This window comes from Lepidochelys olivacea (assembly GCF_965140295.1).
Source record: "Lepidochelys olivacea isolate rLepOli2 genome assembly, chromosome: 4".
Taxonomy (NCBI): Eukaryota; Metazoa; Chordata; order Testudines; family Cheloniidae; genus Lepidochelys; species Lepidochelys olivacea.
In genome coordinates, this window is record NC_140414.1 from 57,274,747 (window position 1) to 57,302,577 (window position 27,831).

Genomic DNA, 27,831 nt, shown 5'->3' on the forward strand with positions numbered 1-27,831 from the left:
AGAAGAAAGTCCCAAAAGGCGCATACACACAATTGGCTGCACTGCAGTTGTGTAAGGGCATGGCTACACTTGTAGATATAGAGCACTTTGAGTTAAACCAGCCTTCGTAGAGCGCAGTAGGGAAAGTGCTGCAATCTGTCCACACTGACAGCTACAAGCGTACTGGCATGGCCATATTAGCAGATCTTGCAACGGGCAGAGAGAGCAGTGCATTGTGGTAGCTATCCCAGCATTCAAGTGGCTGCAACATGCTTTTCAAATAGGGGTGGGTGGGGTGGAGTGTGACAGGGAGTGGGTTGTGTGTATGTGGGAGGAGAGAGAGTGGGTTGGGGGGGGGGGCTGAGAGTATGTCAGCATGCTGCCTTGTAAGTTCAGACAGCAGCAGACACCCCTGTCCCCCGCCTCTCTCTCTCACACACAGCATTCCACACTAATGTCTCCGAGCAGATAAGCATGCCGCCTGTCAGAAACGGAGCTTTCAAAGAGCATATCTGCATTCCTACAGCAAGTTCAAAACAATGACAAGAGTGGCCACTTGACTTAAGGGGATTATGGCTCGTTTCCGGAGGCTGATCAGAGCGCAGTAATGCAACACCTCATTCACACTGACGCCCGGGCGTTTCAGCCAAGGCGCAAAAAGCGTTAATCTTCTCGCTGAGGTGGAGTACCAGGAGCGCTCTAGCCGTGGAGTCAGAGCACTCTACGTACCTTGCCAGTGTGGACGGGTAGCGAGCTAGGGCGCCCAGGGCTGCTTTAATGAGCTCTACCTAGCAAGTGTAGCCAATTCCTCAGTCTTTCCGACCAACAATTAGACATTCAAGTTACTGGCACCAAAAACTTGGCCTGCTTTAAGGTTAACTGCTAAGACAGCTTTAGTAACATGACCCAACTCTGGTAAATCTGACTGTTTGATAGAGAGAGATTTTGGAGGGTTGTAGATTTTATTTTTCACTGGATATCTGAAGCATCAAAATGGCTGAACAGAGTATTGTTGTAGCTACTGCAGAACTCATTATGGCATTTGGATTTTGACAAAGTTATTTTTCTCCTCATGGTGCTGACAGTAAGAACAATCTTACTACTATATTCAGAAAATAAGCCACAGCTAATGATGGCAAAATGGAGATACTACTGGAAGTTCAACTACAGTGTCTTAGGTGTTGTCTACACTAAAATCTTAAATTGACCTATATTAGGTTGATGTACAGCCACACTACCCTCCTTGGGTCCGTGATGCGTGTCCTCACCGGCAGTGCTTCCACCAACCTCAGAGAGGCAGTGTGAGGAGCTGAAAGTCCAGTCTCTCAGCTCTGCTGGCAGCTCCCCACAGGCTCCTGGCAGGCTGCACCCCACCTCAGCTCCTCATTCCCCACTGGGAGCAGGGGAAGCCGCCCGGGGAGGCTTCTCACCTCCCCATTCCCTGTTAGGAGTGCAGTGGGGGGTTTGGGGGGGGGGGGAGTGGGGAGGAAGCCGCCCGTGGCTTCTTGCCCCCAGGAGCGGGATCCAGCTGCCTCGGCTTCTCAGCCCCTCGCTTCCCCTACTGGGAGTCGGGCAGCCTTGTCAATTTGACAAGACAGCCAACAGCCAGGAGCAGGCACCCAGCCTCCTGTGCTTCTTGCCCTGGCTCCCAGCTGTGAGCAGGCTCCAGCTACCCAGCTCTCCAGGAAAGTGGGGAACAGTTGTGCTCTAGCTGCCCAGCTTTCTTGTCAATTTCACACTCCCATCCCATTTCTGCTGGAGAAATGAAAGCTCCATGAAAGCCATGACAAGAGAGCTAACAGCCCATGTAAGTAACAGAGTGTCTACACAGACACTGTGTCACCCTAGCTACACCATCATAAGCCCTATGCCTCTCATGGAGGTGGAGTTATTATCTCAGTGTTCTGGGGCACTTACATTGGAAGGACATGGCTGTAGTGTAGACACTGACATGATACAGTTGATGTAAGCTGCCTTACATCCACCTAACTGTGAATTGTACACCAGGCCTTAGCATCTAGTGTGAGCTGTGAACCTCAGCCCTAGGAGGAGGAAAAGGAGCATGTTTCAGCCTATAAAGTCACTGTTCACAAGGACCCACCCACAAACACTTTCAATGAAACACCTGGCGCTAATGTGCATTCTACAGTTCTTAAACCCCCCTCTCCACCCCAGGCAATAATTTATACAGATGTCATTTCCTCTCATGGTGGCCTGAACTTGTTTCTGATGTGGCATTTGGAATGATCTGAAATGGAATTTAAGGCAACCATATATTAAAAACAGTATCTTTAAAAGGGCCCTTAGATAAGCAAGAATGTCTAACACACCAAGATTTTCACAGGTTTCAACTATTAAAATGTTTCAAGAAACTTAGAATTTTATTTATATTTGAGATACTCCTTGTGACTTATGGAAGAAATTATACATATTCCAGAGAATATTTACAGACAAATTCTGTCTTGAATCCTTTAATTTTTTCCAGTGTTGCCTCCTTTTCTTATCCTTATTTTTTCAACCTTTTTTCTTATGATTTAACAAACCATATTCTTTTGCTTATGCTTTCCCCCTTCTTTTATTGCATGCTCACAGCTCAGAGTTCATTTTGTACACATTAGCATATGAGTGGGGATACTGTCAAAACTATCTCCACCTGAACCAGAAACTTTGCATACAATACTTTGGACTAGGGATAAAATATGCTTAAAATCTCTTACTTTAAATAAAAGTCATGTGTACCTTTTTTCTTTTTCATTGGCTCACGGATATCAGGGGATGTTGGAACAGGAGACATATCCATTGGTTCAGACTCCTCGGTTGACACCTCCACTACAGTCTCTGTTATCACATCTGGCCTCATCGCAGCATGGATAAACTCTGGGGTTGACACACAGGGAGGGACAAAGACTTCCACTAAAGAAAAAAAATGCACAAGATAAAGTTTCTACCCAGCTCCTTTATTATGTCGTAAATCAAATTATTTACAGCAAAGAACCTGGAAGGGACCTAAGATTCAGGTACCAAATCATGCAAACTTTACATAATTTGTCACTCAGGAGCTCAATCCAGTCCCCAAAACATGCATATACAAGTCAATGTTATTAGACATATGGCAAGGACAGGTATCTAAAAGTCCAATCTAGGTCTCACTAAAGTCAGTAAGAATGTTGCTATTCACATCAGAGGGAGCAGCAACTTGTCTAAAGGGCAGAAATAAGACTAGAGACTTAAATAAACTGTTTGCTGCAAGGTCAGTAACATTCTTTCTTAACATAGTAAGAAAGCATTCTACAATATTAAAAATAAGTGAAAGATAAATGGCTGCATTTTAAATCAGATACGTTTAAGTACTAGTGAAACTTTCCACGTTCCTCTTTAAAGCCCAACTTTAATTTTTTCAAAAATGGGTAGGAGTTAAGATGCGGCATTTTGATATTTACTGACGTTAATGGCCCACCAGCAGTTCTATCATACTCCTATTTTCATAAGTTTATAACTTATCCATGATTACAAATTCTACCATAGAACTCTACACACCATTAAGTTTAATCAAAATGTTACATATGCATATAGGAGAGTCCCCTTTGTCCCCACTTAAAACTATGAAACTGTTTATTCAGCATATTAAAAAAGAGATTAGTTTACAATTTTAGTTGTATTTTTGCCCATGTATTTCAAAAATCGTTTTTAGGTGCATTTTTGAAGACTGGTCATCTAAAACATACATTCAGGCTTATAAGTATTTTTTGTTATTTATTAGAAGTAGCCAGATTACCTTTTTACAGCTACTGGACATGAACTATTGTCCTCACTTGATTAACTGATTTTCATGTGTAACTTGTATCACCCCCTAGCACAGGTTGTATGCTACATTATATCACCCAACAAACTATACAGTACATAATGGCTCCTTTGGAGACATTATGGTTTACCTGGTTGGAAATCCATTTTTTTTAATAAATACAGATTCAGCCAAGGAGCCATAACTGTTGTAAATAGGACTCTAGTAGAGTTAGGGGGCAACTATACATTTGTTATATATTTACACGATAGGAAAATTTCTCGAGCAAACATTAAAATATAGCAAAACTCATGAGAAACTTATAATCCTTAAATATTATTACAGTACTTGAAAAAGGGATAAACTTAGCTACTAAGAACTATGGCCCCAATCCCACAGAGACTTAAACTCATACACAATTACACATGAGTAGCCCTAATGAAGGGAACAGGGCTAATCACATGCATAAAGTTGAGTACATGCTTATGTTTTTGCAGGATATGTTATTATGGATTGGATTTCAACCACAAAAACAAAATTCAAAGTCAAGTTGCAATTAATGAGTTATACTTTTGATATATACATATTTAAACAAAAAATATCCAAGTTGTATTAAATATTTTTAGTTGATTTTAGAATGGCCTAAATTGAGGGAACAAAAAAAATCATCTCACATCTTTTGAAAGTGGCTTCTTTCCCAAGCATTCAAATGATTTCTACATTCACCAAGTATCCAAACTTTATAATGTGACAGATTCCCATTTGTCTTTATTACAGGTGGGGCTCAGAGCAGTGCCTATTATTAAGGTTGCCCACACTTTCCAACTGTTTTCAGATGCTTATAACTTTGCAAAACTCTTAACAGTTTGGGCTGAAATTTTCATGCCAGGTGTCCAGCTCAGGCTGAATTTTTTTGGAATATTTCAGCCACAACAATTCAGTCATTTCCAAAAATAAGGCTATGGGGAAATATGCTGTTTTGCCCATATAAAAAAAAAGATCTGGCAACTTTTTTGTTTTCGTAGCTCCTGTGCTCATCCACTTTGGAAAAGCGACTTGAAATTTGGCAAGGGGTGGGGAAGGACTTTATGTCAGGGACGTGCCTTTTCTATTCCTGTGAAAATACACCCAAATTTGGCCAAGTTATAAATCTCAAGAATCGTGGTTCACAAAACTCAGTAGAGACTTGCTAGAGCTTCACAGTTAAATTCCCTGAAGATTCCACCTGCACTGAGCATGCTCCAGCCTGGGTTCCGGCAGGACTTTCCCTGCAATTGCAGCTGAGTTGCCACTGGAACAGAGGTCAGAGAATCTGTCTCTCCTGTGCACTCAATGCTCCACCTGCCGGGCCCAAGCAGCATGGAGGAGGAAACTGCCCTATTCTTCTAGTGCAGAGGAGACAAGAGCCAGAACCAGAGGAGGGAGGGGAGTAGACTGAGACCAGGACCCTGGGGGCAGGGAGAGAGCAATCTTAATTAGGCCTCCATGTGCATAGGGATTATGATACAGTCTTTAATTATGACCACATGCTATTTTTTCCACAAGATCCCTGCCTCATTCAGTTCACCAAATGAATGGTGCTCGTTTAATAAGCAGCTATTCAATATTTTGGTTTCAATGTATTGTTTAAACGAGTGATCCCATGCCTTACTTACTATACACTATTCAAACCCAACTCCAAAGACAGAATTATCTTCGTGGGCTTTCCTATGGCACTCATCATTATGCTGAGTGCTTCACAGATATTAAATTATTTTCACAACACGCCATAGACATGAGGAAGTATGGTTATCCACATTTTATAGATGGGGAACTGAGGCACAGCGAGATTAACGTCAAAACTATCCACTAATTTTGGGTGCCCTAGGTGAGATGCCTAGGACCTGATTTTTCAGAGTGCTTAGCATAATATAGCATTTTATAGATTCAAAGCACAGCTTCTATACATGTGAGTTGCAGCTGTGGGCACTCAATACTTCTGTACATCAGACCAAAGGGTCGCAAGTCAGGCACCCAGAAAATAAGGAACACACAATTAGTGAATACCTGTGAAACGTTTGGTTAAAGTGATTTGCCTAGCATCACAGAGGGAGGGACAGAATCCAATTATCTAGGGCAGCATTCAACTGCCTTAACCATGAGATCATACTTTCATCTCCTACAATCCTCTGCCTCACTAGCTACACACCTTCCAACTTCTTCAACTTGAAGCAGGAGTCCTACAGACAACAGACTCCTTCATTATACAACCCTGATTTATCTCCAGAGTAGGTCCATCCTGTGCAAAAGAAAATAGTAATGATATGACCACATAAAGACTGTATCATAACATATACACACAAGGGGTCCAAATTAATATGGCACCAACAACTTACATTCTGGCATTTCCTAACTTTTGAGTGCTTGACTTTGCAGCCTCACGAATGTTCTTTTAATGTAGTTTGTGTGGTTGTGTAATTATACTAAGATACATCGGTAGCTACTTTTCAGAGGTGCTGAGAACCCTCAGTTCCCACTGAGTTCAACAAGAGTCTTAGATATCCAGCACTTCTGAAAATTAGAACCACGCCTTCTGTGTATGATTTAATCTCCTTTGTAATAAAATGGAAAAGTTAGACTGGAATTCTCTTGTAGGAATGTAACTTGGTTCTTTATCAGGCAAATTAGGGGTCAGGCTTAGAACAATTTATGAAACAAACTAGAAACAAAGCTGACTGGTGTAAGTTTCATGTCTGCAATTTTTCACGCCCAAAAAAGTTTTATGTATAAATCTAGCTAAAAATGTCATACTTTAGCCTTTATAAAAGAGAAAAAAATCATCATGTATCTCCATTGTGTGTGACTGAAGGGATAACCTATTTAAAGACTCATGGACACTGAACGGACCATGTCTAACAGAAAGCACTATTTACAATGGTTTTAGAACTACCTCAACGCTTTTGATCCTCAGCTCACTAGGATGAGAAAGTTTCTAGAAGTGAGACAGTCCATCTGAAGGAAGAATTCACTGTCACTTCGTAAAAGTACCACGGTGCCTATTGCTTTGCAAGGAAATAAGCGTTAGGCAAAGACTTTTCAAAGCTATCCTACCATTAAAACTAACTAATGTGCCAAGATCCTGCCTCAGAAGGGTGAAAACTGTTAGGAGTATATCCCTTTCAGGACAGAGACACCAAATAAAACCTCTCACAAACCTGGGGAACTAAAACAAATCAAACAATTGTTTTGAAATGAGAAAACAAATGTATTTAACATCTTACAGTCCTCAATATAAGCAAGCTCCTTGTAAATCTGGTTATTAAATTAGTGAAGGGAGAAAGATCTTATACAATATGCAACTGTGGTTGACATACCAGGACTCCTGGCATCTCTCAAGCAGGTAGGAGACTCCATATGAAGCAAAGCTTCTGCAGCTTCAATTGTTTTATCTGTGCAGTGCACATTGCTGCCATGAACGGATGCTTCCACTGCAAAATAATACAAAACATAATCATAAGAGGGTCACAGGTGCTGTAATACAACCTCCTTACATGATTCAACATACATTTGAATTGTGTTGTACAAGGTGAAACCCAAGAGAAATCTGACAGATGTCATTACACCAAGGACTTCATGCTAATAATAAAATATGTTTTAGATAGATCAAAGGCAACTAGAAACCAATGTCCCCACTTCTTAAACTGGATTTTGGTTAGTCAGTGAGAATACAGTTCCTGGTAGGTAACTAAGGGATTACAAGATAGGCCTTTGAGATTTGACTTCTGCCTTAATTTTAAACCAGACAAAACTGATTTTTAATAAGGATGGTTATAGATAAACCATTGTCTACACAAGGAGTTACTATTTAGATGCATAGCCAAGCACTGTCCCATTAAAGCCCAAGGGTCACCTAGTAATGTTTTCAGTTCATTTGGGCAGAACAGGTAAACAACAAAATATTTAGTTTGCATAACAGATCTATTTGGTTCTATGTTCTATTACCTCACCTTAACTACAACTTCACAGAGATGGGGGTTAGCAGTTTTCTACTATGCAGCTTTACGCTCTTAAGTGAGAGCTGGGAAGAGAGAACGAAGTACTGAATATTTCACTTTCAACTTAAATCTTGCAAACACCAAGTTATTAAACAAAAAGTTTTAAAATTAAATCTAGCTGTAGCATACATTTCAAATTATACCTTGACACAGGACACGTGTGTTAACATGAGCACAGCAATAGCCTTTTTTCTAATAATAAGCAAGTTGAATTTTAAGTTTAAAATATCATTACATTCAAGGCCAATTCTCTACTCCTCTCCCTTGGACAAGGTTTTTAAAACCAGCAACTCCATAAACACCTGTTGCACATCACTGACACTCTCACCAAGGTACCCTGTCCCTCTCCAGTTACTCTTTCCATTTATGGAAATCTGCTCAAAGCTAAATCGTTCCTGCAAGGCAGCCAATGTCTGAGCAAATCTATCTTTAGAGTAAGCAGAGTCACCTATCTCCAGCGTCAATGAACTAAAGAGGATTCAACTAGTAACCCTACTGGAACTTCAAGACACCTATCCAATTACTAAACATTCTGGTGAACAACCTGACATCATTTAACTAAAAAGTAGGGAAAATACCCAAACTATGAACTATTACATCTGGTGCAGGGAAAATAAATTGTTCAGATATATACAAAGTCATGTGATACATGGGGGGAAGAAGGTGTCTTTCTAGCATGGTCTCCAGTTAATGTTACTAAAAGGCAGGGACTGAGAAATATACCGAACACCTACTTGCCAAAGGACTAAACATACTAGTCCAGAAGCACATATGAGAAGGGCATTATCAGCAAGGCCCTGGGACAATGCAGTGCCTTGATGAAAAACCTATCTCCCCAATCAGCTGGCTACTGACATCTCTAAGAAGGAACTGATCCTGGACTCTAGTTATGGGCTTATCTTTTTGCAGTAGTAGGTGCCTGGTAAATTTGATGTTCCATCACTACTCTATAGCAGCCGGAAAGAAAAAAAAGCTCACTCCAGAGCATCCAGATTGCTGTGAGTTGAAATAGTCTCCACTACTTACTCATCCCCCCTCAACCTTAGCCGCTGTAAGAAGAGGAGGAAGGAATTCTCCAATTCCCTCCCCACCTTCCCATGGCTGCTATTTTTGGATCTTCCTGCCTCTGCTGCTGCTCCTGCTAACATTTTCCCAAGCAGCAGCAACTTGAAATTGACATGATTCTGCCAGTTTCACTGGTGCCCAGCATTCTGAAGAGCAGCAATGAAAATTGACCAGTTTTGCACTGTCACTGTCCCCACACACGCAAAACAAACCTCTGTGTAAAAGCTTCCATTATACAGAAGTTGATGGCTCAGCCCCCACACTCAATAGGTAAAACTTTCCTCCCGTCAGTCATAAGTAGAAATAAGAAAAGGAGTACTTGTGGCACCTTAGAGACTAACCAATTTATTTGAGTGTAAGCTTTCGTGAGCTACAGCTCACTTCATCAGATGCATACTGTGGAAAGTACAGAAGATGTTTTTATACACACAAACCATGAAAAAATGGGTGATTATCACTACAAAAGGTTCTCTCTCCCTCCACCCCACTCTCCTGCTGGTAATAGCTTATGTAAAGTGATCACTCTCCTTACAATGTGTATATTGGGGTGGGGATGTTGGGGGGGGGGAGGGAGAAAACCTGGATTTGTGCTAGAAATGGCCCACCTTGATTATCATACACATTGTAAGGAGACTGATCAATTTACATAAGCTATTACCAGCAGGAGAGCGGGATGGGGGGAGAGAAAACCTTTTGTAGTGATAATCACCCATTTTTTCATGGTTTGTGTGTATAAAAACGTCTTCTGTACTTTCCACAGTATGCATCCGATGAAGTGAGCTGTAGCTCACGAAAGCTTATGCTCAAATAAATTGGTTAGTCTCTAAGGTGCCACAAGTACTCCTTTTCTTTTTGCAAATATAGACTAACATGGCTGTTACTCTGAAACCTGTCATAAGTAGAAATGCTATTCAATCAACTAATTATACAATTTCAATTCCACACCAGTCTGGAAACTAAAAATGCAAAGTTATATTTAATGGCATGTTGCAGCAGTGTTGGTCCCAGGATACTAGTTACATTTTAGATAAAATAGACCCTAAAAAGCTTCCAAACAAGATCTCAAAATTATTCTGATACTTTCCCCTGTGGTCAGCTGTGAAAATTTTCATTTTGTTTTCATTTGCTTTGTCTTAGGAATTATTGTTTGCAGTATTGCTAGTTAGCAGCCTATACCTTTTCAAGATTTATTGTTCTGTACATAAATGCATTATATGAATACAAAACAATTTATGATGGATTTAAGTTCTAAGTAAACTAATTTATACTACTTCTAATTTAATAAAATTGTGTACATCTGTATAAATTTCACATCTGAAGTTGTTAGTCATTTTTTACAGGTGGTACTGGGTTCTGCTCTGCAGCTGAGGAGCACTTGACCTATCACAGGAGCAGAGGCACAAAAAATAGCTTCAAATCACTTCTGAACATCCCCAGTACTGAGGCTGTTTGGGTGCCAGTATAGTCCCAGCTGTATGTAAGAGCAGAGGTTCTCAACCTTTTTCTTTCTGAGTCCCCCGCCCCCCCAAAAAATGCTATAAAAACTCCACAGCCCACCTGTACCAAAACAACTGTTTTTCTGCATATCCAGTAAATTAAAAGCTTTATTAAACGGCTAGTTACACAGTTAAACACACACAAACAATATATTTTAAAAAATGGACAACAGAGGCACAAAAATTAAAAAACTGAATTTTTTTTTAAATTCTGTGAAACTTGTTGAGGGTGCTAATCAACAATTCTGTCAAGACATGGGGGAGTATCTTTGACATGCACATGCACAGGTCATGGTCAATGTTCATCCTGATTTGGTACTTCATTTTCATTGATGTCATGGCTGAAAATCTGGCTTTGCATAAGTAGATGGTATTAAAGGGGATCAAAATTTTCAGCACAGCAGAAGCAGCATTGATGAATACATCAGAACACTCATATCAAAATGTCTCCAGCAGCATGTATTTGAACCTGGTTCTGAGGGAGCTGTCTGACAAAATGTCAGTGAGCTCTTCTAACAGTTCTGATGGCATGGGAATGGAAGTTTATCTTCAATGTTCTCATTGTAGCCCACATGTGTGTAGCCGTTTCTTCTTTTGTGAGTTCGGAAAAATAATCATTAAATTTGTTAAGCAGACTAGACAGAGGCGCTGCTAGCTGAGGTTTAATTACGTCCAAGTCAATGTTTCATTCCTGAATAAAAGAATGTATGAGCTCAAACATATCAGTAGTGCCCTTCCAGACATGAACTTTCTAAAGTTGTAGTTTTCTTTTGAATGCCTTAATTCTTTCACGGTGGGCAATAAAATTAATATTCCCATCTTGCATAGTTTCATTCATCTTATTCATTGAATGTGTCTGTAAGGTAACCCAGTTTTGCCAGACACACGTGATCTCAACAAGTTCAGGATTCTTATCATCTAAGAAAGTACGTAACTCTTCCTTGAGATTAAATATATGGGCAAGCATTCTGCCTCAAGATAGCCATCTCACCTCTGTATGCATGACCAAGGAATGGTGCTCTGTACACACTTCCTCACAAAGTGCAGCAAAACAGCTGGAGTTTGTTGCTCTGGATTTAATAAAATTAATGAGTTACCGCTGCATTCAGAACACTGTGAAGACTTGGTTCAATATCTTTTGCAGCAAGCACCTCTTGGTGTAGAAAGCAGCGTGTCCAAATAGCGCAAGGTACAAAGGCTTTTATTTTTTGCATAACACCAGACTGCTTTCTGGTCACTGCTGTGGCTCCATCAGTGCAGACCTGAATGCAATTAGTTCAACTGATTTTGCTGAAATCATAAAGTCATCTAACAGTCTGAAAATGTCATCTGACTTTGTTGTTGCCTTGAGCTCTTTGCAAAACAAAAAATCTTCATTTCCTTATTCCACACACACCCCAAACACAGGCAAGTAAATGGGACATTTTCTAAATGTCTGTGGATTCATCTAGTTGTATAGCAACATCATTGTCACGCAGCCAATCAATACACTGTGAGACTATGTCTTCTGACATAGAAGTGATCCGTTGTTTGACAGTGTCATTTGACATTGGCATTTTTGTCAGTACCTTGGCCTTCTCCTCTCCAAACACTTCCTTTGTTATTTCAGTAGCACACGACATTATCAAAGTCTCAGCAGTTGTTTGTGATTTTTTTGTTTTAGCAATTTTCTGCGCTACTATGAAGGATAACCTTAAAAGCTTTTCATCCACAGTAGTTATGGATTTCATTACTGCTTTAGTACCAAGCACTTCCTTGGCCTTTCGCTTATCCTTATATAGTTCATGTTTTGTAATTAAATGTTTCTGTAATTTGGAGGGCGTCAAACATTCATTGGACAGTACTTGTGCACAAATTTCACACTGCGGTTGAGGTACATCTCCACTTCAAGAATAAAACCAAAATTCAAATAGATGTCTTTGTATTTCCTAAATTTTGCAAGGCTAATAGCTTTAAGTTTCTTAGTCACATCACCTCCTCTGTGTTCTTCACCCCTTATGGTAGCTGAACATGTTGAAGGAAGTTCAGTATTATCACTCTGTGGGTTTTGTTGTTTTGAAGCTGATGGTCAAATTAAAAATGTATCCATATTTGATATATATTGTTTACATTTACAACAATTTTCCCTGTCCTGTGTAACTTGTCCTGCTCCCACAGAAATAGATCATTTACACCTGGTAAATGGAGCTATGTAACCTGCAAGGCTGGTGTTAGACTCACTGGGCCCAGAGAAGAAGCAAACTGGAGTGACCCTTGCATGCTCGTCTCTAGAGGAGGAGCAAGTGTTGGGTGAGAAGACACTGAGGCTGACCTACAGGCAGGGTTGCCCCCATCCCAGGGGCTGATGATGATGATTGATCCCCACCTCCCAGGGGCATAGGCTTTGGATTCAGCCCAATGTCAACTGTCATTAAATAATAACTGTCCTCTCCCATTGTCTGATCACCCCCCATAATTTCCCCAAACTGAAAATTGATAAAAATATAAAAATTCTTAAAAATTAACACTGATCAGTTTAAATTATTAATAACAAAAAACCCTGAATTCTGCCAACCCTAAGTATACTATTTTTTAAAACTCCTCTCCTACCTCTGCATACGTACTATGTGTGTAAAATTCTGTAAAGTACTTAAGTAACCATATAAAAGCATCAGACCAAACATTACAATGTCCCCATCTTGATGGACAAAAAGGGTGTGTTTTTCAATCATGTTAGTTTAATCAAGTTATCTTAAGATGATCTAAAAGCCCTTTTAAACATTCGTTAAGACAGAAGCCATCACCTTTAAAGCCATGTTAGCTAGCCATACTCTTCCCTAGGCTTCAACACAGCCACCTAACACAGCTTCAAAACTGTTAGTCTGCCTAAAGAGCATTAAGAGGGCTTTTCAAACATGCAAAGTTAATATAACTGAACACACACAATTGCAGGGAGAAAAAAAAAATCACCCTATATGGTAATTTTCATTTCTTAATGCCAAACATGTACATTTGTGCTTGATCTCTTAAGAGGCACAGTCCAGAACTCACAGCCCAGGCGGAAGAGAGGTGCTTTTTGTCCTCCTCCCAGGCATTTCTGGGGAGTTGGAGAAGCCCTTGTGGTAATTCAGATAGCTCTGACGACCAGTCTCAATTACAGTAATGTGTCTCAATCTCTGCAGCACTCCCATTCCAACCCCTTCTTTGGCACAGGCTTGTGAGAGGTCCCAGGATGGCAGCTTTATGGCTATGTTCCACGGTTCCTGTGCTGGAGGAATCCTTCCCTTCCTGAAACCATTTTAGAGCCCCTTTACATCTCTCCAGTCCCTTTTACACTAGACCAGTTTTGTCAAAGTCTATTCTGGAAAGTCTTTTTAATTCTCAAAATTGTAGTGTGTGTCTGGCAGGAACAGAACCTGGTGAAGCTTTGTAACAGAAAGGGGAACTATAAGAGGTATCCTGGAGATTTAATTGGGGAGAAGACTCCCTTTGCCAGCACTGCCATTGCTGCCAAAACAGCAGATGAGACAAATAAGCCAGTTGGCTGACCTTGAAGACACCAAGAGATCTGGGTGATAAAGCAGAGCAGGTCATTAGACTGCACTCCTCACCACCACCACCACCTTTTTTATCATGTCACCAGGTAAGAGTGGTAAAGAAGGGAGGAAAACAGGTGCCCCAATAAAATCCAAAACCAGTCATAAACAAAACAAACACTCTCACAGGGAAAAATAATTCAGAAGGCGCTACACAGCAAAATGCCTTTCAACAATATTGAATGACTGTCTGGGGTAGCCAACTTTTATTACGTTAGAAACCTCAATTCTCTCTCAACACCTATCATTATAATACATAAGCACTGACACCATAGTAAGACAATCTCCTTTTATTTGATTAGGAAAAAAATACTTCTTTACATTTTTTAACGTACATGCATAGGTACCTATTCAGCGCAAACGGAAATATCTTTATAACTATACTACTCACTTGCACGTCTGAAAAACTCAATGTAATAAATATCAACTGTACTGATTAATCAATTCAATAAAGACCTAGCTCTGACACCTTAAAAAAATCGCCTATGAATGAATTACTACCTGCCCAAAGGAGACTAAATAATTCGCTCATGTGGAGATAAATTTTGTAAAACTGGGTAACAGAATCACAGGAAATGACACTTACCTATTTGGAATAGTTAAAAACTAACATGACGCTCACATTCCATTCTTTACACCAAGTTTTATCTTACTACGTATATGAAACAACTTGATTTTCTGGCACCTTTTAGACAGTTTATAAAATGATGGCATCTACTGAAATGCTTTGTGGAGAAAAAAATTAATTCTTCTTAAAAAAAGAAGTTATGAACAATCCAACATGCCGAGTGGCTCTTTCTAATCCCTCACCACTAGGAGAGTTAACAGAGTAAAGAAATCAGGAGAGTTTTAATTATTAAAAAGTAGTAAGTACGTCAGTGTTTCTGTTCACTATTACCTAAATGTCATCTTATTTCATTTACATCTTTCTAAACAAACATTATGCACAGTAGATTATACAAGGCTCTCAACAGCTGTTACAAAACACCAAACTTGGTAAGTAAGTCTGACAGTGCTGTGCTTCAGCATTACAGAGCAGAATACTGGCAACGTATCCAGTTTTAAAACTAAGAGCAGTTACAAATAATATATAGTAACAAAATGAGCTAAAGCAAATAGAAATAAAGCCTGGATTTTTTTTAAGGCTAGTTTAAAAAAACAACAATTATGCAACAGATCCCTTCCAGTCTTTTATCTTGATAGCTATCATTACATGGTCAACATTTAACTGCTGCAGCTGATTTACAATACCTTATTATTTAATACCATGTCGCAACTAGAGCAATACTTTAGTGAAGAATTCATAATTCCAAGCATTGAAAATGGACAAATACATGAATGGCAAATGTATTCTAAATGATTTAATAAAGTTCTACAGAAGAACATTATTTTATTTCAATATTTCATATAAAAGAGAAAAACTAAATGTTAGTATTTAAATGATAATTTAATTAAATAGCTAAATTGTGTCTAGATGTATTCATTTAATACTCAGGAACTTTCAGAACAGAATATTCCCACTTGCTGACAGCAATTTTAGACTATTCAGTGGTTCTTGATAGAAATTTGTTCAGAAATCTAAAAGGGCAGTTTATTTGTAGAACATTTTGAATTCTAGTAATCTGAATTAACTACTTTAAGATTGTCATCTGAAAAATACTTCAGAGTGATAATGAAATCACTGCAGAAAAACAAAACTGAATAGTAGAAACAAGAATAAATGTTTCCAAACACTAATTTTTGTACAGATATTAGCAAATTATCAGGCCAACATCGAGAGAAATATTTTGCTCTTATGGCCACAATTTTTTTTTTTTTAAATTTTAAGATCAATTCATACCACCAAAGATCAGGATGAACTTGAATCTTGCCACTTTTGGGGTACGTCTTTGCCCAGGCCTTCATATAGTAACCATAGACTAGCTAGAAATTTTTGCTCTCAGAAACACGTATTAGAAGACCTCCTGAACAGAAAAGCCAAAGCACTAAAGAGTACAATTTCTTAGGATAAAGGCTTTGTTTTCCTAAATCAATTTGACATCATGTAGATACATTAAAATAAGTAGATAAATATGGTGTCTATATACTATGGTGATGAGCATACTAGAATTGTACAAAGAAAAGAAGTACTTGTGGCACCTTAGAGACTAACCAATTTATTTGAGCATAAGCTTTCGTGAGCTACAGCTCACTTCATCGGATGCATACATAGCTCACGAAAGCTTATGCTCAAATAAATTGGTTAGTCTCTAAGGTGCCACAAGTACTCCTTTTCTTTTTGCGAATATAGACTAACACGGCTGTTACTCTGAAACCTAGAATTGTACAGATACTCATATTGCAGTCATGGAAATGGCTATCAGTTAGTTAAAGGGTAGATAAAGACAGATGTTGTGCCCACCACTTCTGCTAAGTAAGGAAATACCTTGCAAACATCTAGGCCTATTCTACTCTAAAGAAATTAAACCAGTGAAAGGTCCCAGCACATTTGTAGAACACTATGTCCACACACAAAAATACCCCAGACAGTCTACCAAGATCTAATAACTGGTTTAAGACACTTTTTAGCAGGCTTAATAAAGTCAAGTCAAAATCATCTGGCTGCTACTGTGGATGCACATAAACTGAAAGCATTCAGCTAATGCTCCCACTATTGTCCTCGTGGCTTTGTGAAACCTGCCAGAATGCACTACTTCTGAGAGCTCAGCTAGGATGAATACCCAGCAGGAATTGAAAAATAAACTCTTTAGGATAGGGCTTCTGTAAATGTGAGGCAAAATTTATATTCAGGATGGCTAGTGTGAACACACTGTTTATGCTTAAACTGATTCAGTTACAAACAGTTCAATTCTCTAGTGAAGACAAGGTCTTGGGCCACAACCAGCTCACCCTATTCACCTTTCAGAGTAACAGCCGTCCTTTTCTTTTTGCCTATTCACCTTTGTAAATCCCACTGAAGTCATTCGGCCTACTCTACTTGCCTAAGGCAACAACGATTTAATCTTCAAATTGCATCTTTCTAAATGATTTAACACCATTAACAGCTCTAGTATTAAGAACAAAAGATAAAAGAACACTAAATTTAAATACACCACTAGTGTTGATCAGGCAATCCTATCCCTACTATTCTTTGTATTCTCTTGGCATGCTTAAGATGATTCAGACTTCAGTTGTTCCTAGTTTCATACTCTTTTTTTCCCCACTAGTGAAAACTGTGGTAACCATTCGGATTTAACCAAATTTAGGTAATTTTATGCAGAATATTTTGGTTAGCAAGGGGCAAGTTCTGATGGAGGTGAGCTGCTTTTTTTCCTGCATTTTCTTCTTCTTCTAACTCCTATTGGAGTGTCTATTGCTTTTGATTGACAGTGCTTTTTATTATAAATCCAAACACAAATATTGCTCTTTTAAAAATCTGAATTTTAAGAAATTAAATGAAATAAACAAGCTCATCTTAAATAGTTTGAGGTGTGTGTTGGGCACAGGAGAGACAGGGAGTTCTGTGTACAATAGAAGAGATCTGATTTTACCAAAAACATTTTAATATTCCTTTAGTACACTGATAGACAACAGAGCATTTACATATCAAATGTGTCCATTGTAGTTGTCTCCCAAAGTAAGCAGTAACAATTATTAAATAACATTTAAAAAAATCAAATTAATATTCAACTTGTCAGAGTCTGATTGAACTACATGGTGGTGTCTAATTCAAACTCAAAATTCCAGAGACTTCTTGACTCCATCCTGCAATCCATCCCGCATCAATTGCCTCCAGTTTTAAATACTAGGCCTCTATGAAACCTTCTATGTGACTACTCATGAGTAAGGACACCAGAATTGTATCCTTAAGTTGTAAAGGAAGGACAATGAAGAGAGAAGCATGCCAAATCAACCCAATTGCCTTCTCTGACAAGGTTAATGGCCTAGTAGTGGGTGGGGGGATGCAGCAGATGTTATGTGTCTTGATTTTAATTAAGCTTTTGACACAGTCCCATATGACATTCTCATAAACAAACTAGGGAAATTACAATTAGGTGGATATACAACTATTAGGTGGATATACAACTTGTTGAAAGACCGCACTCAAAGAGTAGTTATCAATGGTTTGCTGTCAAACTGGGAGGGCACATCTAGTGGGGTCCCACAGGGGTCAGTCCTGGGCCTGGTACTATTCAATATTTTCATTAATGACTTGGATAATGGAGTGGAGAATATGTGTATACAATTTTCAGAGGACACCAAACTTGGAGGGGTTGCAAGCACTTTGGAGGACAGGATTAGAATTCAAAACAACCTGGACAAATTGAAGAATTGATCTGAAAATCAACAAGATGAAATTCAATGAGGAAGGAAAAATCAAATTCACAACTACAAAATGGGGAATAACTGGCCAGGCAGCAGTACAGCTGAAAAAGATCTGGGGTTCATAGTGGATCACAAACTGAGTATGAGTCAGGAATGTGATATGGTTACAAAAAAGGCTAATATTCTGGGCTGTATTAAGAGGACTGCCATATGTAAAACACAGGAGGTAATTTTTCAGCTCTATTCAGCATTGGTGAGGCCTCAGCTGTCCGCCACTCTTGGCAGCATACTTTAGGAAAAATCCATACAAACTGGAAAGTCCAGAGATGAGCAACAAAAATGATAAAAAGTTTAGGGAACCTGACCTATGAGGAAAGATTTAAAAACTGGGCATTTTAGTCAAAAGACTAAGGGGGAACCTGAGAATGCTCTTCAAATACATTAAGTGCTGCTATACAATTGTGATCAACTGTTCACAAGATTCACTGAAGACAGGACATAAAACAATAGGCTTAATCTGCAGCAACGGAGATTGAGGTTAAATATTAGGAAAATCTTTGTAACTGTAAGGGTAGTTAAGCTTTGAAATATGTTTTGAAGGGAGATTGCAAAATCCCCATCAATGGAAGTTTTGAAAAACAGGTTGGACAAACACCTGAGAAGTGGTGGTCTAGATTTACTTGGTCCTGCCACAGTGCAAGGGGCTGGACTTGATGACTTCTCGAAGTTCTATCCAACCCAACACTTCTATGATTCTATACCTGACATCACAGCCCTAATGATGAAGTCAGCAGTAAAATGTTTATACTGTATCCCAGCTTTACTTCGTTCTTAAAATGCTAATGAACATAGATTAATCTTTGTTTTCAAATATTTCTAAATACATTTCCAGAATGTTTTTGTATGGTATAATTTTGTTGTCATTCATGAAATATGTTCCAAAAGGCATGCAACACCTTAAAAATACTTTAATTTTAAGTCAAAATTTGTACAATTTACATTTTAATCAAAAAAACAGGGCACATTATGTGGATTTATGCCTGACTTTGTATACATTTAACAGCATTCCAGACAGGTGTGAAGTCTCCAGTCTCAATACTCTAACAGTGGATTCTGTCTATACATCATGGTTTTACAGATAAGGAGAAGTTATGGGAATGAAGAAGAAAAGTGTTAATACTGTACCTCTACAGACATGCAAATAAACTTTATTTTTATAGACTTATAAATGAAAGAACATTAGCATCCTACTGCTGGTTGTGCAGATAATTTCTTGGGACAGTGGTTCTCAATTTTTTTCCAATTCTAGGACTCTTTCTATACAAGGAAACTGCCTTCCCCTTGCTTCCCAGGTTCTCCAACCCATCTTCCTGGGACCCCGTTCTCATTTAGCAATATTGGAAGGGCAATGTCACAACCCTGTGACACCTGTTTGAGACATACGTATACACAGACAAGTTGAGAACCCATTATTTTGAAAAATTATAACACTGCTATATTTATAATTATTTGCAAACAAAAAGTAATAATTTCATTCAGATCCTCTGTCACCCTATGCAGGTCCAACCACTTTTTTCTCTATTCTCCCCACCTCCACACTGAATATACAGAATGGTGGCTTCAGTGTATAAGTGATGACCAAATGGATTTTCCCTGGGATATGTCTAGTTGACTGGAGGCATCATTGTTGAGCTACATAAGATTACCTCTCTCAGTGGTCTGAAGATGCTACTTCATTACATTCCCAGTATCTTTTTTTTTTTTTGCTTAGGAGCCACAAGAACCTATGCCTTCTATACAGCTAGGGGTGAATAAAGGTGAGAATACATGGTTCTGGGCCAGGAGAACGCAAGATTTGTATCCAGGGGGGGACCCACAACCATCCTCCATAAAAAGTGGGAAGCAGGACAGCAGTGGCAGCAAGGCAGTAATGCTTGGAGAATTTTGATTTACTGTAGAAGATCCTTTGGTTGAAATGAATGTGATCCCCTTAATCCATCCCTGCAGGTGGGACGGCAAAACCACTCAAGTGATATTTTAATCACAGGGATGTTAAGGAGACAGCTTTCAGTTGGGCTAGACTACAGAGAGAGACTTAAGTTTGCAGGTTACTCTGTTAATGTAACTGTAGAAGCGTGTTCTGTACGTCTGTGTAGCACACCCTGCCCAACTCTTTCCATTACGTTCAGTCTGCTACAGACCACCGTAGCCCCTGCCGCACATATACCCTGCTGGGGGGCGTGGCGGGAAGGTCGAGTCTTCCTTCCGGGCCGTAGGGGGAGGGTGTTGAGGCAGGCGCCCCACGCGCGCTGGTGGAGAAGCGGAGCTGCCCGCCGCAGAGCCAGTGCCTGAAGCATGGGTGCATGGACCCAAACCCGGGCTGGGCCCGCTCACTACAGCTCCAAGCGAGGAGTAGGCAAAAGTCACTCCCACCCCACGAGGAGACTGTCCGCTTCCCTCGCCTCTGGCCGGCTTGACATTGAACTTCTCCCGCGGCCAAGCAGGGAGACGGCCCCGTCCCAACCGCGCTCCCCCCAGCACTCAGCCATCCTCTTACCCCCCCCCCCAACTTCCGTGTTTACAACCCTCTTCCCTCCAATTCCATACGCGCATTGTCAGCGCCACGGGGAGCTGCCACTCACCCTCCTACGCCGCTCGCATTGGTCCGGCCGGGCCGAGCCCCGCCTCCAAAGACCTTAGCGTTCTGATTCCGAACGTCCCCGGTAGTTGATTGGTGAGCGGGGCTCTCACTCCCCCCGAACTCGGGCCCCTGAGGGTGCTCGGCGCTTCCGCTATGGGGTTTTGTGGGGGAGGGGGAGACCGACTTTCCTTTATCACCCCCGTGCACTGCCCCCCCCGGTCGCACACGTGGGCCGGGCAATCTCCCTGCAGCTCCCGAGCCTGCCCCGCCGCAGCAGCACAGATCCCAGCCCCTGCGAGAGGGGAATTTAAAGGGCACAGGAACAACGGGCTCAGGGTACAGCACCGCCGGGCCGCACGAAGCCCGCCAGTCCGAAGAACGGGGCAACTGCCCCCACCCCGCCCAACGCAGGGAGGGGACGAGTGTTTGCGCGGGGAAGCGGCTGCCCACGGCCTCTCTGCTCAGACAGCGTGGCGGCAGCGGCGGGAGGAGGGACGGGAGGGAGGGAGGGAGGGAGGAGGTCGGACAAACCCACACACTTCCTGGTTCTCTCCCTAGCAGCACAAACCCCACAAAACTCCGCTACCCGCCCCGCCACAACTTCCCCAAAGGCAGGGGCTCCCCTACGCAGACACAGGTGCCCGCCGGCCTGCTGCCCAGCCCCATGCCAACCAGGTTGCTACCCAAGGTGATCACTTCCTGATTTGTCCTCCATTGCTTCAGCACTGCAGCCACCCCCGGCCCAAGGGGTGCGCAGCTACCCTCGCAGCCCCCGGCGCGCACCCCCGAGGCGGAGAGGAAACTTGTGCGGGGTACCTACCGGCTCGGATGAGCAGGTCGAGCTGGTTCGTGGGCCCCTCATGCAGAGAAGTCGCCATGTTTATGGGGCTGGAGCAGCTTCACATTGACTCGCAGGGAGCGCAGAGCGGGCGGGCTCGGTCACACGCGGCCCCAACGCGGGGCGGGCACACGGCGCGGATCCTTCCGCACACCGAGCGGCCCGCCAGCCAGCCCAGCGCGGGTCACCCCCACAACACAACGCGGCGGCTGGGGAGCGCTTCCTCCAGCACAGCACACGCGATCCTTCCGCCGCCAGCCTCAGACAGGAAGTGGCGGGCTGCCACTCACAGCAGCAACAGAGAGCAAGCGACGGAGCCCGCGGCGCGGGAGGGGGCAAGGGCAGGCCGGGAAACAGACACCTGCGGCTGGGGAGGAGGCAGGGGAGTGGCACCGCTGCTGGCTGCACCGAGTAGCTAATGCCGTGCCCGGTTCCCCTCGACAGGCTCCGGCAGCCCGGGGCAGGTCCCAGCATTCCCTTTACTAACGCTGCAGTCGCAGCGGAGGAGCCCTGCACAGCTCGCCGTTGCCCCTGTGCAGTAGGCAGGACTCCGCACTAACGCGGCGGCCCTGCCTTGGGTGTCTGCGGACTGTGGGTAGCGGAGGCTCGTGCCCATTGCACTGCGGAGCATCCTCTCCGCCCTTCTCAGCTCAATCGGGAGCAGGCAGGTGAGCGACAACTGTCTTCAAACGTCCCCGCTGCCAGCGAGGTGGCACCTGCTCGGCAGGCGAGAGCCAGCCCGGAGGAGGGCCAACGGCGGGTCCCTGTGCGGAGAGAAGCGAGTCCGGGGCCGACAGGAAGGATCGCGCAGAATGGCAGTAGGCTCCTCAGCCGTGCTGTCAGCGAGGCGGCTTTGCTCATGCAACGCACCTTCCTCCGAGGAGTCTAGCCTTTATATGAAAGGGAGGGAGCTTCGTGCCATTAGGTGTCCAGGCTCTGTCTCCCCATTCCTCCTGGAGCACAAGCGCCTCCTCGCCTGAGGAGTTGGAGATCATGAAAGGCTTCCCAAACGTCCGCAGACCAGAATCAGGAAGACCTATGAAAGTCAGCCGCAGGCTAAAATGCATTCTTCCAGCACTGCGTTGTTGCCTGTGTCCACTCCAAAGTAGTTTAACAAAGAAACTTTGCAAGAGATTGGTAAATTAGGTTGAGATTCAGTTCCACAAACAAATTCTGGATGAGCCTTAGCTACTGCCATGGATGTATTAAAAAAAATTAAGCTGTCCCTCAACTCTAGCCTAACTGCTAAACTCTGTTTACCTTCACCTTTAACTCAGCCACAACAGTTGATTATTTCAAGAGAACTGGGATTATATTATAATTCACTGTAGTCTCACACTTCATAAATACAATGAGTTACTCATTCAGATTTGGCAGAAATATTTTTTCTGGACCAGCTAGCTCTGTGAAGTCCATCTCTAAGACTTGTTGATAGAAGATGTGCCAAGGTATAGCATTTCTCCCACTGCATGTAGAATTCCTCCACCTGACAATAATTCAATCACAGCATCTACTTAAGATTCTGATTACTGAGAGAGACCATAGATACAGAGGTTGCTAGCTTCCATTAGTCTTAGAACTGGAAGACTCCAACAGCTTTATAACCTTCCCTCTAGGAATTGTGAAAAGTTCCAGGTCTTGTCCTAGGCAAACTCCAGGTCTTCATTTAGACAAATGAAAGGCAGCCACTGTGCATTGAGTTTTCTATGAGAAAGATCATGTGCAAACACGGTTAGGTCTAGCTACTAGTTGTCTACCAAATAATGGCATGACTCTTTCTTAGGAAATTTTAACCCTTCCCACCAAATCAGGTTAAACCTCAGCAAATGAGCTGTACTTATATCAGATTAGCAACTGTAGGCACCTTGATCCTATATCAATAAGCATTTTGACTTTAAGTAGTGTGATTCTACTCTAAAAACTGAATAACTGTTCTTTAATATCTAGAGAGCAGATTACTTAGTGGCAAAATCCAGCCTTCCACTGCCTGACATGAAAGGAAGTACCTACAGAAGCAATACTGAGAGAATTTCCATCCTTTGTTTACTGATAAGAGTCCACCTATAAACTATACTGTAATCTAGCTGAAACTGAAACAGTGTGTACTGGGAGCAGTTATCAACATCAGCAAAATTATGCTACATATTGAAGTTTTTTCAACAGTGTCTCACTGTGACTTTAAAAAGTACCCAACTGGGTATAAGCACTATATCCAGTGCACTGGGACTTTTCAGAAGGAATCTTTATCTAGACCAAGGGTTCTCAACCTTTTTCTTTCTGAGGCACCCCACAACATGCTATAAGAATTCCAGGCCCTGACCAGGTTGTGGGGAGGGACGACTCAGGCATAGGCATAGTTAGACTTCTATTTTGGGTAGGCAGGGGCCAGCTCTGCACAGGAGCATCTGGGGAGGGAGTGCCACTTCTTCTCCCTGACTCACCTCAGCAGGCTACCTGCCTGTCTGGTGGGGTGGGAGGGGGAGGGCACAACCAAAAATTATAACTCAAAAGGTGGGGGGCTCACCCCAAAAAGTTTGAAAAAAGTTCAAGGAGAGGGATAGCTAGGGGCTGTGTGCAGGCAAGAGGGTAGCTCAGGGTGCAGGAAGAGGGGGATGGCTGGGGCTGTGTGCCAGGAGACAACAGGGGGGAGGGGGCGGGAAAAGTATGGAGCTGCCCCAGGACTGCCATGCTTTGTGCTGTAGTTTTTTTGGGGGGCGGGGGCAACAGTCCCTGTGCCCCCCAACTCTACACATGGGCTCAGGGCTTCTGCCCCATGGAGGGCACTGTGGCTTGGGGCTCCCGGATTCAGCCCCGCTGGGGATACCTAGGATTGGAGCTTCAGCACCACGGGAAGTGCTAGGGCTCAGGCTCTGGGTTTTGGCTGTGGGGGCCCATGGTCCCCCAAAAAGGGTTCATGGACCCCCTGTTAAGAACCGTTGATCAAGACAGTATGTTTTGCTCAAAGCAGCTTCTTTCATACATCTGCCAGCTACACAGGGCCCCATCATGTGTAGAGTAAATGTCCTCCTATGGCTTCCTTTAACATTTTTAGAAGGGGTCTCTATTCCTTCTATCAAGTTTTTTTTGTTTTTTTTGTTTTTTAAATATAGCAGTCACATCAGCCAGAAAGCTCTAGAAAGTCATAAGACCGGCCCTACTGGGTCAGACCAAAGGTCCATCTAGCCCAGTATCCTGTCTTCCGACAATGCCCAGTGCCAGGTGCTCCAGAGAGAATGAACAGAACAGGTAATCATCAAGTGATACATCCCCTATTACTCATTCTTAGCTTCTGGCAAACAGAGGCTAGGGACACCATTCCTGCCCATCTTGGCAAATAGCCATTGATAGACCTATCCTCCATGAATTTATCTAGTTCTTCTTTGAACCCTGTTATGGTCTTGGCCTTCACAACATCCTCTGACAAGGAGTTCCACAGGTTGACTATGCTTTGTGTAAAAAAATACTTCCTTTTATTTGTTTTAAACCTGCTGCCTATTAATTTCATTTGGTGACCCCTAGTTCTTGTGTTATGAGAAGTAGTAAACAACACTTCCTTATCTACTTTCTCTACACCGGTCATGATTTTATAGACCTCAATCATATCTCCCCTTAGCTGTTTCTTTTCCAAGCTGAAAAGTCCCAGTTTTATTAATCTCACCTCAGCCGGAAGCAATTCCATACCCCTAATAATTTTTGTTGCACTTTTCTGAACCTTTTCAAAGTCCAGTATATCTTTTTTGAGAGGGGGGTGATCACACCTGCATAAGTATTCAAGATGTGGGCGTACCACAGATTTATACAGAGACAACATGATATTTTCTGTCCTTTTACAGAAAGTAAAAAAAAATAAAATAAAATCCAAACGCTAAAGTATTTAGGAGAGTTAGCCCATCAGAGTTTGCATACTGGCAGTGAGGGATCTAGATACTGAAGACCTTTTGTTCATCCATCGGATGACATGAGTCACACAAGGCAAACAGATTCTCTTCTGCACATAGATTTCTATGTATTAAGGGCATTTGAGGTGGACACATCCCCTTAGCAAGCAACCTGCAATACAGCCACATGGTCCTTCATAAAACACTTGTTGAGATGCAGGCCTCAACAGGGGAGGATTATATTGCATACTCTAGTGTCTCACTCACTCCACCAGGAAAGCCTACATGCCTTGTTTTTTCAATTTTCGGATATGTATTAGGGAGGAAAACAATCTAACCTGTTTACATGCTGCTGCTAAACTCAACTCTATGAACCTTTCTGAGCTGAAGAACAGGAAAATGGGCATGCCTACAGAAACTTCCATCTTCAATTAGTGACGTCCACATCTATAACCAACTCTTAAGAAATAATTATTTAGTAGCTAAGTCAATAATAGTTCACATTCCCAATGTGCTATAGGTATATTAATAGATTATTATTAATATTTTACTCTTAAGAACTTCAGAGTAGTAGAAAGCTGGGAAATCATCTCACCAAGATAATCTTTCTTCCAATAAGTAGAGACCTTGTGGTTTTTATATGCCTGTACAATCATCACTTATGCTGGGTCCAGAAACCTGTACAGCCCTCTTGATTAAGGGCCACTTTTATACAAGCAGCCCACCAAACATCAGATGACAGCTCTGAATGCCACCCTGAGCCTCTAGGTATGCTCTAGGAGCTAGCAGCCCTGCCAAGGTCCCACCTTCTAGTAAAAGAAGTCCCTCTAGCTTTAAGCCTTTTTCTACTGAAGCTGAGCCATCACCTTCTCACCTGTGTGGAAGGAAAAGATCCAGGGCAGATGTGGGAAACAATACTCATGTAAATAGAGCAGTACAGAGCATATAGCAGAAGCAGCCCAATGATACACTTCATGTTTGATACGCTGTCCATACAAGTAAAATTCTAGTTATGCCAAAACTACAAGTTTGAAGAAATGTCTACTTTAAAGCTTGAACCCACAACAGACCGCTCCTGGAAGGTGGATTTACAGCAAGTTACGTGGCAAGTAGTGCTTACACAACGAGAATACAATTATCCTGTGTCTGAATACTGTCATCCATAAACAGGAAAAGTAGCTCTTCAGATAGAAGAGTACTGTGAAGATGCACTGCCTAAATTATAGCCCCATCTATTATCATGCAATGTAGTAAGACTTTGTAGGGGCACAAGCAGGTATGGACTAAAACTTTCACATGATAAAGCCCTGTGATTTCAGCTCAGCCTGGCTGCTTACCAAAACTCTCTCTCCACTACTTGTCCAGTTAGCATTTAGAACACTAATGTATTCATGTAGTTAGATCTAGGGGAAAACAGGGTTCACAGACTGCATTTAAGCACCAGTTCAGCTATCTTACATAAGAATGGCCATACTGGGTCAGACCCAAAGTCCATCTACCCCAGTATCCTGTCTTCCAACCGCAGCCAATGCCAGGTGCTTCAGAGGGAATTAGCAGAACAGATAATCAAGTGATCTATCCCATCGCCTATTCCCAGCTTCTGGCAAACAGAGGCTAGGGACACCATCCCTGCCCATCCTGGCTAATAGCCATTGATGGACCTATCCTCAATTAATTTATCTAGTTCTTTTTTGTACTCTGTTATAGTCTTGACCATTACAACATCTGGCAAAGAGTTCCACAGGTTGACTGTACGTTGTGTGAAGAAATACTTCCTTTTGCTTGTTTTAAACAAGCAGCCTATTAATTTAATTTGATTCTTGCTTTCCAAGAACTAGCTCCTTAAAGGAAATGGATCACTGTCCCTTGTAACTCCATAAAATAAGATTTCCTTGTAATAACTAAAACAAGAATAGGCTGTTATACCCTATCCATTACTGTAATATCTGAATAGGTACTCTGCTTCCTATAGTTATGTAAACCTTTACTGTGATCCTGCAGCTTGCTATTAATCATGGCCTTAAAATGCAACTCAACTCTGAAATATGATTATTTAAAATGTATTTTTATAGATCTACTGACTTTAGTGATTAAAGTAAACTGTTTAACTATTTAAGTCCATTTAGTACTGCAGAGCCCACCAAGCTTTGATAGTGAACTGGATTTTATTCTGACTCATGCATCAATTGTTAAATAAGTTCCAAATAAAGAAAAAATGCTGCTGTGTGTTCACCTATGA

General features: G+C 41.9%; 1 protein-coding gene across 7 annotated transcripts in view; it reads right to left on the reverse strand.

Moving 5' to 3' along the window:
- The window catches only part of ELF2 (E74 like ETS transcription factor 2), a 63,064-nt gene that overhangs the window by 13,289 nt on the left and 21,944 nt on the right, over nucleotides 1–27,831 (reverse strand). For 6 of the 7 annotated variants that reach the window (XM_084627058.1, XM_084627057.1, XM_084627054.1 and 3 more), the window contains 2 exons: nucleotides 7,114–7,227; nucleotides 2,719–2,892 (listed from right to left, as the gene is read on the reverse strand). In XM_084627058.1, the coding sequence (XP_084483184.1) occupies nucleotides 2,719–2,892; nucleotides 7,114–7,227 (288 nt within the window). Of the gene's footprint in view, nucleotides 1–2,718; nucleotides 2,893–7,113; nucleotides 7,228–21,696; nucleotides 21,985–27,831 lie in introns of those variants that run through there. The other variant, XM_084627060.1, reaches the window with a different exon arrangement.